The 17622-nt window shown below is 41.7% G+C and overlaps 3 protein-coding genes across 8 annotated transcripts in view; all 3 read left to right on the top strand.

Moving 5' to 3' along the window:
• LOC126986929 (myophilin-like) overlaps window positions 1-8797 on the top strand; it is an 85400-nt gene extending 76603 nt beyond the window's left edge. The window contains exons 5-9 of one of the 2 annotated variants that reach the window (XM_050843448.1): window positions 3252-3284; window positions 3820-4006; window positions 4373-4495; window positions 7015-7067; window positions 7155-8797. In XM_050843448.1, the coding sequence (XP_050699405.1) occupies window positions 3252-3284; window positions 3820-4006; window positions 4373-4495; window positions 7015-7034 (363 nt within the window). In that variant the 3' untranslated portion in view covers window positions 7035-7067; window positions 7155-8797. The remainder of the gene's footprint in view (window positions 1-3251; window positions 3285-3819; window positions 4007-4372; window positions 4496-7014; window positions 7068-7154) is intronic. The other variant, XM_050843449.1, reaches the window with a different exon arrangement.
• A 384-nt stretch (window positions 8798-9181) lies between these two features.
• LOC126986925 (FAD-dependent oxidoreductase domain-containing protein 1-like) overlaps window positions 9182-17622 on the top strand; it is a 52780-nt gene continuing 44339 nt past the window's right edge. For 2 of the 3 annotated variants that reach the window (XR_007740030.1, XM_050843441.1), the window contains exon 1: window positions 9232-9252. The gene's annotated coding sequence lies outside the window, so the exon portion shown is untranslated. Of the gene's footprint in view, window positions 9253-17622 lie in introns of all 3 variants that reach the window. The other variant, XM_050843442.1, reaches the window with a different exon arrangement.
• LOC126986927 (zinc finger protein 62-like) lies at window positions 11749-16956 on the top strand. 3 transcript variants are annotated; one of them, XM_050843443.1, is made up of 2 exons: window positions 11749-11853; window positions 13766-16956. In XM_050843443.1, the coding sequence occupies exon 2, from the start codon at window positions 13895-13897 to the stop codon at window positions 15050-15052; it is 1158 nt and encodes a 385-aa protein (XP_050699400.1). In that variant the 5' UTR covers window positions 11749-11853; window positions 13766-13894; the 3' UTR covers window positions 15053-16956. The 3 variants fall into 3 exon arrangements, with proteins under 3 accessions (XP_050699400.1, XP_050699402.1, XP_050699401.1); XM_050843445.1 differs by having other exon boundaries at window positions 11786-11903; XM_050843444.1 differs by lacking the exon at window positions 11749-11853 and adding an exon at window positions 11919-12087.

Genomic DNA, 17622 nt, shown 5'->3' with positions numbered 1-17622 from the left:
TCTCTGGAATGTTGCGAGTGATCAATTTAACCCCGAAAGAGGCGAGGGAGCGGGCGGTGTCGCGATGCACATGAGGAGGAGGAAGAATGCGAGACGAATGAGAACTATTGCACACAGAGAGAGAGAGAGAGAGAGAGAGAGAGAGAGAGAGAGAGAGAGAGAGAGAAATAACTTTGTTCCAGCTAATAAAAACAATCCCTAATGTTTCTGGTAACGTACAAGAAGGAAAAGAATAAGGACGACTAGAACCAAGTCGAAAGGAGAGAAGGAATAAAATAAGTGCAAAAAAGAGGAACCAAAAGGAAATAAAGGAAGGCAAGGAAAAATAAAATAGAGATCGTTAAGTGGAAGCGAAAGGAAGGAGAGAACGGGAAACGCCAAAGAGGAGAGAAAATGGGCAGGTGAGAAAGAGAAACGAGAGAGAACTGTTGAAGGGTGACATAGAAGGTGAGTTCGGTAACCACTTCCGCCGACTACTAACTGCCTAATGGGTCCAAATTGGCAGTTAGGGAGAAAACAGCGTTAGACAGACACTAAACCAACGAGAGACAATGAACGCGTGGATTGAACGGCTGAGAAAGTGTGTGTGTGTTTGAGAGAGAGAGAGAGAGAGAGAGAGAGAGAGAGAGAGAGAGAGAGAGAGAGCACGACTTCTACCTCCATAATGGTCACAAACTATCCCGTGTTCTAACCCTTCACCTCCAGCTGTTGTTTGTGTCACCCTTTGTTCACCCAGCCGTTGTTTGTGTCTCCGTTTGTTCACCCAGCTCCTCTTCCCAGGTCTCTCTTAAGTTGTTTACGAGATATCAGTTTTTATAATGGGACCTTTTTTACGTGATTTATCTTCCCAAATTGTTGTACGCGGCATCTCGTTTTGATTGCTGTTGTTTTTAATGGCAATCTTTTCATGATCGATCTCTCTTAAGTTGTTTACGAGGCATCAGTTTTCATAATGGCACCGTTTTTACGTGATTTATCTTCCCAAGTTGTTGTACGCGGCATCTTTTTCCTTCCAGCTGTTCAACGTGTCACATTTTCCATCACCTCAGTCGCCCCAGCTGTTGTTTGCCGCACCTGTTCGCTACTTCTTCCTCGCTTGCATAACACACACACACACACACACACACACACACACACACACACACACACACACACACAGGTGAAGGTCAGGGGACATCTGGTGGGCATAGCAATCATGTTACTTTCCCTCGTACATATGTTCACTTCTCTCTCTCTCTCTCTCTCTCTCTCTCTCTCTCTCTCTCTCGTTTTTCTTCCTTTTTACGTAATTACACTTGTGATTTACTTTATTGTTCGTTGCTTTGGTTCCGTAACTCGTCTGGGGCTCATATTTTTTTTACAGTAAAGGATGCAACTCAAGGGCAGAAACAAACAAACAAACAAACAAAATGTGAATGCGATCGTTGGGAGTGGACAGTCTTATGTAACCTCCCCTCCCCTACCTTCCAGGGCTTTGGGGAATTTTTTTTTGGGGGGGGGGAAGTTGGGGGGCGTGGTTCTTCTGGGGGTAAGGGTAAAACCTCCCTCACTCCCTCCCTCTCGTCTCCCCATCTACCCATTAGTGTGCCCTCCCAGTGATGTTAGCCTTTGTTTGGTTATTTTATTATCTGTCGGCGAAGTGTGATTTGTCATTATCTGTTCTGAATGAGGTAAAGTATTTCAGTAAAGCCGCAATAAAAGTGAGTTGATGATATTTACCACACCGAAGCACATAGCGACATAGCGGACTTTTTTTCTGATTCTTTTTTCTTTTTTTCTCTTTATATTCTACCTTGAGCTTCCTCCTTTGCTGAGAGAAAAAATAGTGTGATAACAGGTATTAATGCATCGCTGAATACGCTTTTACTCGCCTCTTTTTTTTCGGCTAAGCACAATTTATTGGTATCTGCTCGTGAAGAATGTGAATCTCTTCCTTAATCCTTGAAAAAAAATAAAGCCAATCTAATTTTACACGTCGGAAGTTTAGTGAAGAAGTGTGATATCCGGTGTTGAGGTCTCGCTGAGTGTGACCTTAGCTTTCTTTCTCGTGCCAGCGAAACTCAATTTGTCATTATCTGTTTGTGAGGGCCGTGGATGACCTTAGCAATCGGCGGGAAACCAAAAAGCAATGTTTTTGTCGGGGGCTTCGTGGTGCAGTGGTTAGCACAATCGGTTCACAATCAAGAGAGCCCAGGTTCAATTCCCGGGCGGAGTGGAAAAATTTGGGCGGCTTTTCCGATACCCTACGCCCCTGTCCACCCAGCAGTGAATGGGTACTAGGTATTAATCGGGGGTTGTGTCCCGTCTCCTGGAGTCTGTTCCCTTCTCCTATGATTCCTTTCCCTTCTGTCTCCGGCATATGACCACAGATGTTGCGCCGACTAAACGAAACTTTCCAATGTTCTTGTCATTTGGAAGCTTTATAAGAAGTGTGATACCCGTTATTAAGTGCCGTTAAATGCGCGTTCGCTCTGTTCTTGTGATGTTTATCGGCGAGACGTGATCTGTCAATAACTGTTTCTGAAGGACGCAAAGCTGCCCAGTGATCCGTGGAAAGCCTAGGCAGTATATTTGCTTTTCCTGTTGCCACGTTGAAACTTTCCAAAAAAAAACGTGATATCCAGTTCTCTACAGACTTAAATAATGCAATATATGTGTTTCTTTTACTCTGCTCTGAAGCACTCAGTCTTATTTGGTTCTTTATTCCACACATTCTCTGGGACTGAAGAAAGTATGAAGGAACATTAAATTCCTTTCACCAGTATCGTCTGATCGCCTGCCAACACATTCTCCAGGATTTTAAAGGCAAAGATAAACATAAATCACGACAAGCAATTGATCACTCTCTAATACAGTGCTTTATCATGGGGTTTAAATTCCCATGGTAGTTATCGCACATTTTTGAGGACTAAAAGGATGAAGAAGCATGAATCAACACAAACATGTAATCACCTTCTTATGTATTGTTTGATCGTGGGTTTTATATTTCCCTTGGTAGTTGTGACACATTTTCCAGGATTTGAAGAAGCATAAACGAAGAAGCATGAAGACGCATAAATTCATCATCACTTTTACCTGGTTATATGTAGACTCCCTTCACTTTCATATCCTTCGTGTTTGCCTAACCAGCTAGTGAAGGCTTTTATATGATACATGTTTGTTTTCTTTATTTATTTTGCTCTTAAGCACACGTTTGAATTTTGTTGTTTTGAATGAATTTAGTTTCTTATGCGTTGTTTTCTTTGTTTCAGGTTGTGGACTGCCTGTACGCCCTGGGAGGCCTCGTGAGTACCGGGGACTGGTGGGAGGCAGGCAGAGGGACAGACAGAGAGACAGACAGAGACAGACAGATAGATGGACAGATACGCAAACCAGCACGGAGACAAGCGAACAAGAAACACACACACACACACACACACACACACATCCATTCAGACAATATTATACATTAACAAAACTTTGATAGAGTGAGATGTTTATAAAAATATAAATAACGCAATTCTGTATGAAATGTAGAATTATTAAATACACAGAATATGGTCACCAATTTGCATTCAAACATATAATTAGAATTCACCTTTAGGAGAAAAAACATACAAACAGCTGCGTCAACAACTTCAGGTACTGTCAAATCATTGCTTATCAAGGTTTATCTTACTAGTAGCTCATTTTTGTACCTCAGATGAGAGTAGTTAAGCTTAGTCCTGATGAATGCAAAAGGGGAGGATGCGCCCAAACTAGCAATGATCCTGCACAACACATTTTTTTCTCTACCCAAAACTAACGCGCCTCTCTTTCCATTCCCTCCGCGGACCCCAGGCACAGAAGAGGCACTTTGACGGGCCCGTGATCGGCGTGAAAGTGGCTCAGGAGAACAAGAGGAACTTCTCGGAGGAAAAGCTTAAGGAGTCCCACAAGATCATCGGCCTGCAGTACGGAAGCAACAAGGGCGCGTCGCAGGCTGGCATGACGGCCTATGGTACCGGGAGACAGATTATTCCGGGAGGTGAGTGAGTGGCGAAGAGGAGGAGGAGGAGGAGGACGACGAAGGAGAGAGTTGGCTAGATCATGTAGTGCAGTATACGTGTTGGTTAATGTTCCCTATAGCGTTGAATATTGGCGTAGTGCTCTTATTTATTTGATTTTTAATGTTATCTTAGTGTAAATGCGTTTAATGTCCTCACTGTTAGGTAGTTATTGTTGTTGTTAATGTAGTATGCGTTTGTTTTAGGTAATTTTGTGATTTGTGGCGATTGATAATGCACGCAATTCCCATGGTGTGTGTGTGTGTGTGTGTGTGTGTGTGTGTGTGTGTGTGTGTGTGTCCCCTCCCCTTCTCATCCCCGTCTCCTTGGCACCCCGTTCCCTACAGAGGCCCAAAAGGGAATCTCAGCGGACGGACAGAAGATCATCGGCCTACAGTCTGGCAGCAACAAAGGCGCCTCCCAAGCCGGCATGACCCCCTACGGAGCTCCTCGCCAAATCATCCCCGACGGTAAAAGCCAAAAACACAAACCGACCGTCAACAGCGAGTTTGGGTTGTGACGGCGCGGAGTAGAGACGAGTCGCAGTGAGCATCGAGGGTCTGAGGGTTGGTGTCACTGCTAATGGATTAAGTACCGAGGGATAAAGAAACTGTGGCGGAATGCTCGTCATGTTTGCGTCACGGAAGAATGTGCTGATGATGATGATTATGTTTTTTTTGCCATCTGTTTCTCCTTGTACTAATGGTGACAAGCGTCCGAATACTCCTGTTTGTCATGCATAGGTCAGTTTCTCAGTACAGCCCAATGGATCTAAGAGTGCCAAGACCATATGACTCCCCACGTTTTGTAGCTTTCCTCAAACCACCAAATGACATATGAGAAACCTTTGTGTAGTCTTTAGTGGCTTTTGGAAAATCAAACAAACTTGGGGAATCGTTGAGTTTGGGGGACTCATGAAATCCTTGTGGTGTGCTTTGGAAGGTGCTGATCATGCTATATTTTTACTACCTGTTTCTCGTTATTTGTCTGATGTCTTTGCGTGTGTGTCTGAGGGAGTGAGTCTAGTGTTACTGGTCCTTGCACAAAGTCCTTGTATCCGCCTGCTTATGTGGCTCCCTTTGTTAAGACGCTGTACAGTAGAAGAAAGTTTGACGGTACTGACGTTGGGGTAGTGTTGCAGACCACTGTAGTTAGAGAAGTAAGCTTTCATGTAATATAGATTTCCTTTTGTCATATTAAAATGGTTTTGATTGAAAGTGTTTTGTCAGGATAATATTACACTTCATATAAACTCAAATGGCTCTGTTTTTGCAAGTCATTTGATAAAGTATATCAGAGCACTAGCATGGAAGTGTTCTGTCATAAGCCCCTCCACTCTCAACTCCGCCTGGATAGACTTAGGGCCGCTTTCACAGTTATTATGTTTGTTTTGATCGTTACCAATGGCGGCGATCGGCAATATAGTATTTCCACGTAAAACTGGCCGATGGGGTAGTGGCGGCTAGCCCCTCACCTTGCCACAGACCATCAACACCTCTCGCTTCCTCTGCAGCCGCCACTACCTCACTACCCCATAGGCCAGTTTCACGTGGAAAACTAAAGCGTCGATCGCCGCCATTGGTAACGATCAAAACAAGCAACGTGACTGTGAAAGCGGCCCTTAAGCCAGTCACCATTCTCGCACCGGCTCTGCTATTTCTATGTGCACCAAGTAGCGAGAGTTTCACTTCCCCAATAACTTATGATAATCATTTTATCAGTCTACAACTTTCACTTTCTTCCACCTCCGTGAATGAACCACAAAGCAGCGTGTTAAATAGTGACTGCTTTAGAGATTGAATAAATATCTAACTACTATGAAACCTACTTAAAATGGGGTTTGTTAGAATACCTGCATGGTCCTCAGAATCTGAATATGGAGGAACTATTCGTAACCCCCCCCCTCTCCTAAGGAATGATTAAAAGTGCTACCGAAGAGCTCCATCTACCACTTTAGTGTATTTCGAAGTAAATACAACTAATTTGTGGTCGGGGTGCAACTTGCCAGGGATGTGGACCACCGTTGCCAGATTGTCGTACTCAGAGCATAGTATTTACCGGCTTCTGACGCTTAACTATTGCCAAGAAACATCAGGAATTAACTATTTTAACGATAATTATAAGTGAATCTCCTTATTGGGGTCCACGAGACAGTTTTTGGGTCGGAAGTCGGTAAATGTAAGAGGCTGAGTAAGACAATCTGGAACGTTGATGTCGGGGTGAAAACAGACTTGAAAACCTCATCCAGTTAACACCTCCCAAGGGCACTGAAGTCTTCCATAGTTATTTCCTTTGCCCTGATATGAATTCCCTTTCAGATGATGAATAGGAAAGACCAAAAGTATTAGGCTTTAAGATGAGGAGTGATAATGAGTCTCCTGCCTTAGAGCAATGTATTTTTTCCTCGGCGTCCCTCAAGCCTACGTGTTACAGGCATGGCAGACCAAGAGTAGTGAGCCCTTAGATGAAGACCGAGCACGAGATATACGTCTGTTACCTTATTGGCCTTTTACCTCCTCTCCGGCGTGTATAAATCGTCCTCTTGTGTACAGCTATTGAAGGCCATGAATTTATGATAGGACGCCGAAGACCGGGAGCAATAGGTTCTGAGTTAGGGACTGAGGGTGAGTGATCTGTTTTGAGTTGTTCTTCCCCCTTCTTCCCGACGTGTCTCTAAAGCCAGTCCCCTTGTGCTACAGCTATTGAAGGCCATGAATTTATGATAGGACGCCGAAGACCGGGTGCAATAGGTTCTGAGTTAGGGACTGAGGGTGAGTGATGTGAGTTGGTGTTCTTTCCCCTTCTTCCCGACGTGTGTCTAAAGCCAGTCCCCTTGTGCTACAGCTATTGAAGGCCATGAATTTATGATAGGACGCCGAAGACCGGGAGCAATAGGTTCTGAGTTAGGGACTGAGGGTGAGTGATGTGAGTTGGTGTTCTTTCCCCTTCTTCCCGACGTGTGTCTAAAGCCAGTCCTCTTGTGTTGCAGATTATGAAGGCCACGAATAAGCATAGTAGGGCGCCGAAGACCAGGATTAATAGGTACTACGATAGGGACTAAGGATGAATAATGACCTGTTTTTAGTTAATGTTTTGCGAGTGTCTAAATACAGTCCTCTTGTGTTACAGATCATCTTGGCCTGTAGAGAGGATGGTCGATCGCGCCCCCGCCCCCCTCCCGCCTCCCCTTTGACCCCTGACACACCTCTTGCCTGATATTACCATGAAGAGAAACACAATCCAGTCCCTTCCAGCCCCATTCCTTTTTTTCTCCCCCATTCTTATTCCCATCAAGGTTTCCAATTCCCTTTCGATGTTCAGTTGCTTGTCTTACTTAAAATTGCCTCCCGCATGATAAACACTTCAAGCATGTCCTTCAGAAATTGTTGTTCAAGGCATGTGGATATTTTTTTTTTCTTATATAATGCCTGGAAAAAGATCTTTGTTTAATTTATGAGCTATTAAACTGCGTATTCGTTTGCCTGTCTGCTTTCTTTTTTTCTTTTTTCTTTTTTATTTCTTCCTTTCTCTCTCTCTCTCTCTCTCTCTCTCTCTCTCTCTCTCTCTCTCTCTCTCTCTCTCTCTCTCTCTCTCTCTCTCTCTCTCTCTCTCTCTCTCTCTCTCTCTCTCTCTCTCTCTCTCTCTCTCTCTCTCTCTCTCTCTCTCTCTCTCTCTCTCTCTCTCTCTCTCCCCGCAGCAGGACTTTTCTGATCAAAATAAAATAAAAAACCTAAACAATGACTTACACTCCCTGACAAAGGCACTTTCAGTCAGCTCTTCTTTTACTGTCAGACTCTTTTTTGCATTTTTACCGCATTTTTTGTCCACAATTTCATGCTGGTCGGAGCTCAAAACTAACATGTGGATCCAGAAAACACACACCTAGGAACATTTCGTTGTCATCACCCGTAGCACCATCACTGTAGTAGTACTTAAAGACCTGAGGATGTCCCTAGAAACACTGGGAAACAATCCTTCGACATCTTCTTTTTTTTATTATGCTGTCACACACACGTTTTACATATTGTCCCAAGGGTTGGTATTATTTTGTTTTTTTTAATTATTGTCATCGATTTTGTCTCTGCCGGGTTCCCAAAATATCTATAGGTTCTGATTTCCCTTTACTGTTTCATTTTTATTTTGTTCGTACTACCAGAACTGACGAAGGACTGACAACTACCCTTACTTGCTTTTCACAATATTTATAAGTTCTCATCATTTTCCTTTTTGTGTGTGTGTTACCAGAACCGACTAGGAACTAAGAACTGTCTCTATTGAGTTCCCACGATATGTATAGGTTCTGATTCCTTTACATTTTCTTTATATTTCATTAGTATCATCAGAACTGACTATGCCAACCCTTCATGTTCCTAAGTCTACCCTTGTACGAGTTGATTCATTTGTAGCAGAACTTTCAAAGGAATCAGACGTTAATTTTTTACTTACTGTCATTAAGTTTATTTCCCTAAGAAGGTCAAGTGTATGATGCCAATTAAGGATCTTTTTTTTTTTCTAAGATTGTATGATTTTATTTGACTTCATTACTGTACAATATTCCCCATATCACTAGCTTTATGGTCCAAGGGGCGTCCATCACACATAGATTTTTAATAAGTAGTAAAACAAAAAAAGTTCATCTAGGGCCTCTATTTTAAGATATATGCATGTATATTTTTTTTGTATGTGTGTCGAAGAAAATTATACTAACTAATGTTAAGTGTTTTTACTGTGGTTCTCAATAAAATATTTGGCTGGTATGAGTTGCTGATTTAGTTGTCTCTTATTTACTCTCATCCGTGGGTAAAGCATGGAAAGAAAGAATGCAACCTACATGGATAAAAAAAAAAAAACTATGAAAACTGTCGTGTGTGTGTGTGTGTGTGTGTGTTAGTCAGTGGTCACCTCATCAGTGACCAACCAACGCATCTTGCAAAACACACACAACGTAGAGATAGTTATGAACACGTGTCACACTTATTTACCATCTTAAACATGGACCTCTTGAGAGAAATAACAATAGCCAGAACTCTAAACTACTCAGGGTTCAGTCACGACCAGCGAAGCCTCGGGGAAATGCTCGAACCAGATTCATGACGTCACCAAAGCCTGAGACGTGAAGAATCCATCAGTCGAGCGTCTGTATCTGGAGTGAGTGGGTGTGTCGGGGACGTCTGGGAGCCTTGCCTTGCTCTTATTCCCTCAAGTGACGTAATAAAGACATCTGAGGGTGAGTGAAGTTGAGTAATGTGTGTGTAGATGTAACAAGTGGCCTCATGTATCGAAGTTAGGGAAAGGACGAGCTGCGAGTGGACCGGAGTGGTGACTACAGCGTCAAAGATTCTAGAGTGTATTTGGAGTGGAATGAGTGACGTTCTGGCGGCATGGAGTGGTGATCTTTAAGATTAACCGTAACATATTGTGTAGATTTTTAATTAGAAAGGATAAGTAGCATGACACCAGCCTATACATGCCTTCTAAGTCTCAATGGCCAAGTGTTGAGTCATGTCGTATGCAGACACTTTCCCGAATACCTAGGGCTCTAAAGGGCATTGGCAGTAATGAACGGGGAATATTCACGCCAGTGTAGCCTACTAATTTCGAGATGCTGACTGCTTATTTCTGGACAAAATATAAATGCTGTTTATCATGGAGATAGTATTTTTGGATAATTTACAGTTTCACCTACCCAACGATTTTCTTACGTGGTTCATGTTTTTCTGGTGATGAATGTCGTGAATTGCACGATTTTGTACCTCATTTCCGTGGGTAATCAAGGGTTTTGGGTGGGGGAGCGTATTTAAACTACTCCAAACGAACTTCACATAACCTCCTAACCATTGGGGGCTGCTGGACCCGCCTCCCCCCAATGCATACGCGACTTAAAATTCTACGAGGAAGTATTTCTCTCAAGCTACGATTCGTGAATATTATTATCCGAGGTTTTCTGCAAGGCATGGAACCGTGTCTCCATTGCATCGTGCATTTCATCTTGGAGGAAAAACATTCTTCCTCCGAGCATTTCATAAAGAAGTCAACCATTGCCAAAGCGGAGATACAGGCTGCGGGAAGAGGAGGCCATGACTTAGCATTCTTGATCTTCAGTAAACGAAGGTAAGTTAGGTATTATAAGACCTCATTACGACATTACACTTATCCTCGTCTTATGCTCTCTCTCTCTCTCTCTCTCTCTCTCTCTCTCTCTCTCTCTCTCTCTCTCTCTCTCTCTCTCTCTCTCTGGAATATGCGGTACAGTTTTGGTCTCCCCACCATGCAAAGGACATTGCTAAACTAGAAGGTGTTCAGCGTCGAGCAACAAAAATGATCCCTTCCTTGCGCAACAAATCCTACGAAGAAATTAAGGCTTTCCACCCTTAACATGTTCTCTCTTGAGAAACGTCGCCTCCGAGGAGAACTGATCGAATGTTTTAAAATACTTAATGGTTTCACGAATGTAGACAGGACAAAATTGTTTATGATCGATGACACTTTGCGAACTAGGAACAATGGCACAAAACTCAAATGTAGACGAGTAAATTCAGACTGCACCAAATTTTTCTTCACCAACGTTGTAGTGCGAGAATGGAATAAGCTCCCACCATCAGTGGTCCAGTGTAACACGATTGACTCCTTTAAAAACAAGCTCGACCGTCACTTCCTTCAACTTAATATCAACTAGAGTAGAAAAGCAACGTTTTGGAGCCATTTGATTAATGTAAAATCACTTAGGTTTAAGGACAGACCACCAAGTCTGGACCATGGGGTCTGTGTGGTCTGATTTTCTATGTAAATCTATGTAAATTCTCTCTCTCTCTCTCTCTCTCTCTCTCTCTCTCTCTCTCTCTCTCTCTCTCTCTCTCTCTCTCTCTGCCTGTTGTTGGAAGAAGTAAGTTTTGTGGCCATACCGTTGAAAGGCACACTCTTGGCTCCTTAGGTGGCAGGAAGAACATATAATACAGTTCTTTGGTCAGCCTGTGTGCATAGTAAAAGAGGTAAATCTTAAGAATAGCGGCTCCTAGAGGGTGCGTATTTAGGGCGCGGTGTGGTGGTAATTACAACATTTCTAGCACGTACGACGGGGTTTTGACAAGCGGACAGGCGTGTATATCACAGGGGGTGTATTTTTCCGCGCTGGCCTCACGATTTCTTCTAAGTCGATGGCCGATGAGACTGCGACCTCCGGGGTGAAGAAAGGGAAGAGCCCGCGCGGAAAAAACACGGACAATGTACCGTTTCACCCAACCAACGATTTTTTGACGTGGTTCATGTTTTTCTGGTGATAAATGTAGTGAATTGCACGATTTTGTACCTCATTTCCGTCGCAGATGTCTACTTTTCGAGTTATGCCTCTTTTCAAGTTATGCCTGTCCCCTTCCCTAAACGATCTTGGGGACCTGTAGGAACACGGGGTTTTTGGGTGGGGGAGGATGAAATCGACTAATATGCATTTCAAATGAGGTCGAGAAATCAACAGAATCACATTAGAACACCAGTGAAAAGGCAGAGACTCTACCACGGGACCACGGGAGCCCCCAAACACGCCTGTCCGCCTGTTAAAACCCCGTCGAACGTGCTAGAAATGTTGTAATTACCACCACGCCGTGCCCTAAATGCGCACCCTCTAGGAGCCGGCATTCATTAGATTTACCGTAAAAGTAAAAGAAAGTGTGTGCGTGTGTGTGTGTGTGTGCGTGTGTGTGTGTGTGTGTGTTTCACTCGGCGTCAACAAAGGAGTGGTCGAATGCTCCCAGGTGTGTGTGTGTGTGTGTGTGTCCGCTGCCAGACGTCATGTGTCCTCCTGTGTCCCGCCCCTCAAGTATCCAGCGCAGCAGTAAGGACACGGAACTACTAACAGTTTGACCTTTTCCCCAAAATGACATTGTAACTGTTAATATATTTAGGGACATGTGTTTAATAAGTCACGCTTAACTCTGTATGTCACTGTTCTTCATCCTTGTACGCCCAAACCACTTCAATGAACGTAATCTGCCTGGTACGGCCACGGACCAGGAACCACTGGTCTATCTCACCCAGCTCACTCATTACCTGCGAGCAACAGCTACAGGTATAATATCCGGGAGAAAATAGGGGAGGAAAAAAATAGTGCTTGGTCTCAGAAATGGTTAACAATTTATATAATACAAAAATTGTCAAAACTTTGCATAAATAAAAGTTTTTATAAGTGGGGGATGCTGTTCAACAAAGATTTATCTCACTCTGTCCACTTATTACTTGCAAGGAACAGCTACAGGTATTGTTTCAGGAGGAAAGAAAGATGAAACAAGCAAACAAACAAACAAAACAAAAACTAATTATTTGCCTCGGAAACAGTTAACAGGTTCAATCAAAATGTATCAAAACTTCTTAGAAATAAATTGATGTTTGATTATCATTTGGAGCTGTTTACCAAATATTCTCCCCGTCCATTTACCTGTGTGCAACATATATAGGTATAATATGTAAGGGAATAAGGGGGAAAAATAACAGCAATTTGCCCCAGAAATGGTTGACAGACTTGCAAGAAATAAATAGTTTTGTTAATAAAATCAGGGTTATGGTTTACCGAAAATTCACTTATTCCATATAGGCCTACCTGTGTGCAATAGCTACATGGTAGGTATAATATTGGGAGGGAATAGGCTTAAGGGGGAAACAAAAAATAGTGATTTGCCCCAGAAGTGGTTAACAGACTCAATCAAAATCCATCAAAACTCACCAGAAATAAATAGTTTTGTCAATAAAATCGGGTTTACTCTTTACCGAAAATTCACTCATTCCACTTTCCTGCGTGTAAGAGCTGCAGGTAATATATCAGGAGGAAATCAGTGGAAAAACAAAAACATGATTTGCATCAGAAATGGTTAACAGTCAATCAGAATCCATCGAAACATACCAGAAATAAAAAGTTTTGTTTTTAAAATCATGAAGTAATGCTGTTTACTAAAAATTCACCCAGCTCAGAGCATTCCCCTGGCTGCTCCCCTGGTTGGTCTATCATCATCAGGTTATCAGAAGGAAAAGCCCAAAATAAAATACAAACACCTGGGTACCATTCATGTCAGTACTGGTACTTATCATCAGATTTTTTCTGCATTTTACAGTAAATAAGAATGAGGCAGAGGTATTGCTGAAGGGTGCATCATATGCCTTTGTATCAAGAGTATTTAATTTATCAGTCATGTGTTCAAAACAGAACAGAGATTGAGATACAAATTATTCGCTTCATGTAGTACGTTAAGTAAGGTGTGCTGCTAAAACATGAAAAAAAGGATTGATAAAGAGATAGACAATTACATACAGTTGTGATTACTTCAAAGCAGTAATGCTTAACCAGACTGTATAACAGTGTATGATGATCAAATAGTCAATATGATCATATGTTAAGGGAAGGTGTTGCCTCACCCGCCATACTAAACCTATCCTCGGGTCCATCCGAGCAAGTCCCCATACAGGCCCCCTTTCCATTCCAAGTACTTTATGGTCTATCAGAATAAAGTGTCAATCACTGAAATGAGTTGGGTGTAATTGTAGAGTTTCGCTGGAATAGTCTTCCTCTTTGGATATATGTATCTCCGTCACTTGTTTCGCTTATAAAACAGTTTATTAAAAAGGAATCATATTTCACTATGCACTGTGATCAAACCTCATAGGCTATAGTATTATGTATTGTTTGCAATATTGATTACCGTACAGCATTGATTATAATATAGTTTAAGAAACTAATGGCATCTTATTTTTTTCAGAATGCTCGAAACATGATAGAAAGACACTTCAGTGATTAAGGGAAGATCAGTTCTATGTCATTGTGAAAATTTTAATGAAATTTAACTTAATAAACATTAATAAGCAAATCAGAACAACAAATTTCTCTCATGGCTCAAGATCTCCATCAAGGAATGGTTGTGAGGAGCGACTACTATGTGCCCCCGGAGATGGTGGGTCAGGTGGTGGCAGGGTGGGGGCCGTCCGGGCTGCCTGGAGTCCCGGCCTACACCCAAAAGAGACCTGTCCCTCCACCTCCACCTCCAGAAGTGAGAGATTCAAGGAGACGCAAGTCCAAGGCATACTTTGTTTGTACGGTGTCTGAGTGCAAAGAAAAATTCACTTGTGCAGAAAATTTAGAAACTCATATGAAGCTGCACCAAGTAATTAAACCATTCACATGTAATATCTGTGGTAAAGTGTGTCGAACAGAAAGTAGACTTAACATCCACCAGGCGAGGCATGCCAACGATGGGGAGAATTGCAAGTGTGACATTTGTGAGCGGAGTTTTTCAAGTCGCAGTGCACTGAAGAAGCACAAGCTGAGAATACACAGACCTCTACCTCACAAATGCCCATACTGTCATGCTGGCTTTGAGGCACATCGGTACATGGCCATCCACGTCAAGAGAGCCCATGAGAAGGACCCTCCACCTGAAAATGATGAGCCTGTCCTTCCTACACTTCAGGTCAACTTTGAAACAAATAACTTTTATGCTCAAAATGAAGGTGATGGAAAAAGCTCCTGTAAGGATAGGTATGTTAGTAATGCTGATGGAAGTGAAGTTGCACAGCCATCACCAGCAACCAGTTCTCCATTTGAAAGTCAGAAGGAAACAAAGTTGAGTTCATGTGATATGACCAACACTCAGAGAAAGCCAGAGCTTGTCAGTCCTCCCATCACTTGTGAAATGTGCACTTCAACATTTCCTTCTGTAGCCTATCTGGAGCAGCACATGGCTGTTCATGTCAATGAAAAAAGTCTCACTTGTCTGCATTGTGATATGAAGTTTACAAATCATCAACTTTTGAGTAACCACTTGAAGCTCCATAACTTTGAGTCTGAACCAGCGTCGGCTTTCCCCTCAAATTTCGGTCTTGGAAGTTGTACTCAGTATGTTCCCCTGTCAGGACAACCAACAGTCACCCGAGGCCCTCAGGTGATTGGCAAATATATCTGTGCACTGTGCAGTGAACAGTTTGTGAATCTTGGCAGTCTGAAGCGCCATCAAGCCAAGGGACACAACTCTGTAGAATTAAGTATATGATACTGAATAGGGCTGCTGATGAAGAGAATAGCATGCATATTTTTTCCTTTTGATAGTTTCCAAAATCACAAGTTATACATTAGAACACAGGTCTCTCAAGAAAGGTTACAAACTTTTTACAAAGGCTTATTTAAAGTTATTGTATTTGGATGTGTATTTGATATTGTATGACTTCATATTTAATCATGCTCACTTCATACTACAAGCATGTGCAGGGCTGGTTTTAATACAGTTCAACCAATGGCTCCCGAATGGACCTTGTACCTAAGGCTGCCCCACTAGGGTAATCTACTCTAGTCTTGGTGAGTGCACACAACATTGCAATGCAACATGCACCCAACACTGCATTTCAAGTCAGGTTTTACAGAAAACAGGAACGATTATAATTTTCTTCTGAATTCTCAAAAAATCAGTGTTGTTTGTTTATATTGTATATGTATTTTAAAGTTTTTAGTGTACTTGAATTTGATAGTGATTAATTATTTATAGAACAGCATTATATAATATTTTTGAAAAACTAAAATTGATGAATATGTAAATGAGTGCAGTACCTTTTAACTTTATAACATATAAATTTTATTTACCATGATCATGTGATTAAATTTCCAGCAAAGGTTTTGGATATATGTTGGCACCTTTGGGTGTTGGCAAGCCAGTGCCTTTCTGCTGTCAGTGGACCTACATGAGGCCAAGTGCCAATTAAGCTGTGTAGCTGGACCAATTTAGGTTGAGGAGAGAGTCATGTCAGCAACAGTTCTGGTCTTGGCCTTGGTTTGGATGACCTATAACCTATATTATTATTATTAGTTTCATATTAAAATGTACCGTATCTGTTTGATCCATTCACATACACTTTTTAAGCACACAGGTTGATTGCTTTCCTTTATATTATAGAAAAATATAGTCTGAAATACTTTATTTATATATCTGTGATTCTATGGACCTTGACTGTGGACTTTAGGTCCCCACCAAATATGTTCCCTATCAGGCCCTGCAACCCTAGCCTGACCCTGACCATGTGCATTGTTTGCCTGTCTACATTTCTGTCATGATGTCGGTACCCTGGAGCTACTCTTGTGAATACTCGTGGAAAAAGTCTCCATTGGTTCTTGTCTGAACTCTCCGTCCTCGCATACTTCCCCTTTCAGCTTCTTCAGTTCCCTCCTCCTTGCAAACAGTAATGCCTCTCTCCCTCCCCTTGCATTCATTATGAACTAGAGCTCGTTATCATGACTCTCACCCTCAAGACCAAATTATCTTGTTGCATTGTTTGGCCATCTTTACTGTTTCACAACTCTTCCTTTCACCCATACTAGATGCCCAAAATACTTTGTACACCTTTTCCTACTCGGTCATAGTTTCATATTCAACTCCCATCACTAGCGTCTCTCAGCCCAGCAAGCTTTTTGAACCTTCAACCTCTTGACTCATTTCCTTTGTTGACTTACATTTGCAAATGTTGGTTCAGTTATACTCTCACAATTCCTATTACACGTTCAGTATTGTGCCATTGCATAACCTCCTCTATTTATACAGAATTTAAACTCCTTTGTCATTTCATAAAAGAGTGAAAAGAGTGTGTTTATCCAATTGTTTTAATATTGCTTTTTCTGTTTTAATAGTGTTGGTTAACCAGACATGTGTGAAATCAAAGTGACAATAATGCAGAATGATTCATGTAATCAGATTTTAATTTTTATTCATAGAATACTTAAAAATACTATGTACATTCAACCTTTATTAATTTTTTGAAACCGTATTAATTTAACATCGTACGGTAGTCAGTTTGTATGTTTTCATCAACTTTTTCCCCTAACTTTTCCCACACAGATTCTCATAAGCATTTTTATTTATATTCTGTTTGTGTGTATCTTTCATTAAACAATAAACCTGTTTTTTTTTAAGTATGCATTTAAACTTCCTTTATATAGTTACAAGTAAGTGATGTTGAAAAATGTGGTGTGAGTAGTTATCTTACCCTTCCAGTTAGGCTTGTCCTGGTTGTTCTTATTCCTGTACAGTAATACAAGACACTCAGTGATGCAGAATAAGAGGTGAATAGAAAACCACAGGACCTGCCCAACAGCTGTTATGAACATAAGCAACAGAGTGGGGTCCAGGCTCCCGCACCAGGAGCTTCATCCTGTGCAGGCGCATCATGCAGCATTCAGTGGAATGTGGAGTTGCATGCTTAATTCCAATGTTTCAGGGACTATTATTGGTATTTTATAATATATTGAACATGCATAACTTGAGTTTTTGAGTAACATTATTTTACAATGTTGTAACTTGAGTGTCATACAATGCAGTTTCAAAAGATGTGTTATATGAAAGGGATTTGCTCTTATTATACAATAAGGTTTCAAATAGCACAAGATCATATGTGTGCATAACACATGCTACAAAATGTTCACTCAAAAATGATATAGTTTTGCAAGCAGGTCTGAAATAGTGGAAACCACAGATCAATATCAAGGAGATTCACTGTAACAAAATTTCTCAAGTAAAATCTAATAATTCAGGCCAAGGGTGACAGGTATAAACTAGTGCAACCTTGTAAGCCACCTAAT

This window comes from Eriocheir sinensis, chromosome 63 (assembly GCF_024679095.1).
Source record: "Eriocheir sinensis breed Jianghai 21 chromosome 63, ASM2467909v1, whole genome shotgun sequence".
In the NCBI taxonomy this organism is placed as follows: Eukaryota; Metazoa; Arthropoda; class Malacostraca; order Decapoda; family Varunidae; genus Eriocheir; species Eriocheir sinensis.
The sequence above is the reverse complement of the archived record's forward strand: the minus strand, read 5'-3'. Positions and strand labels throughout refer to the sequence as shown.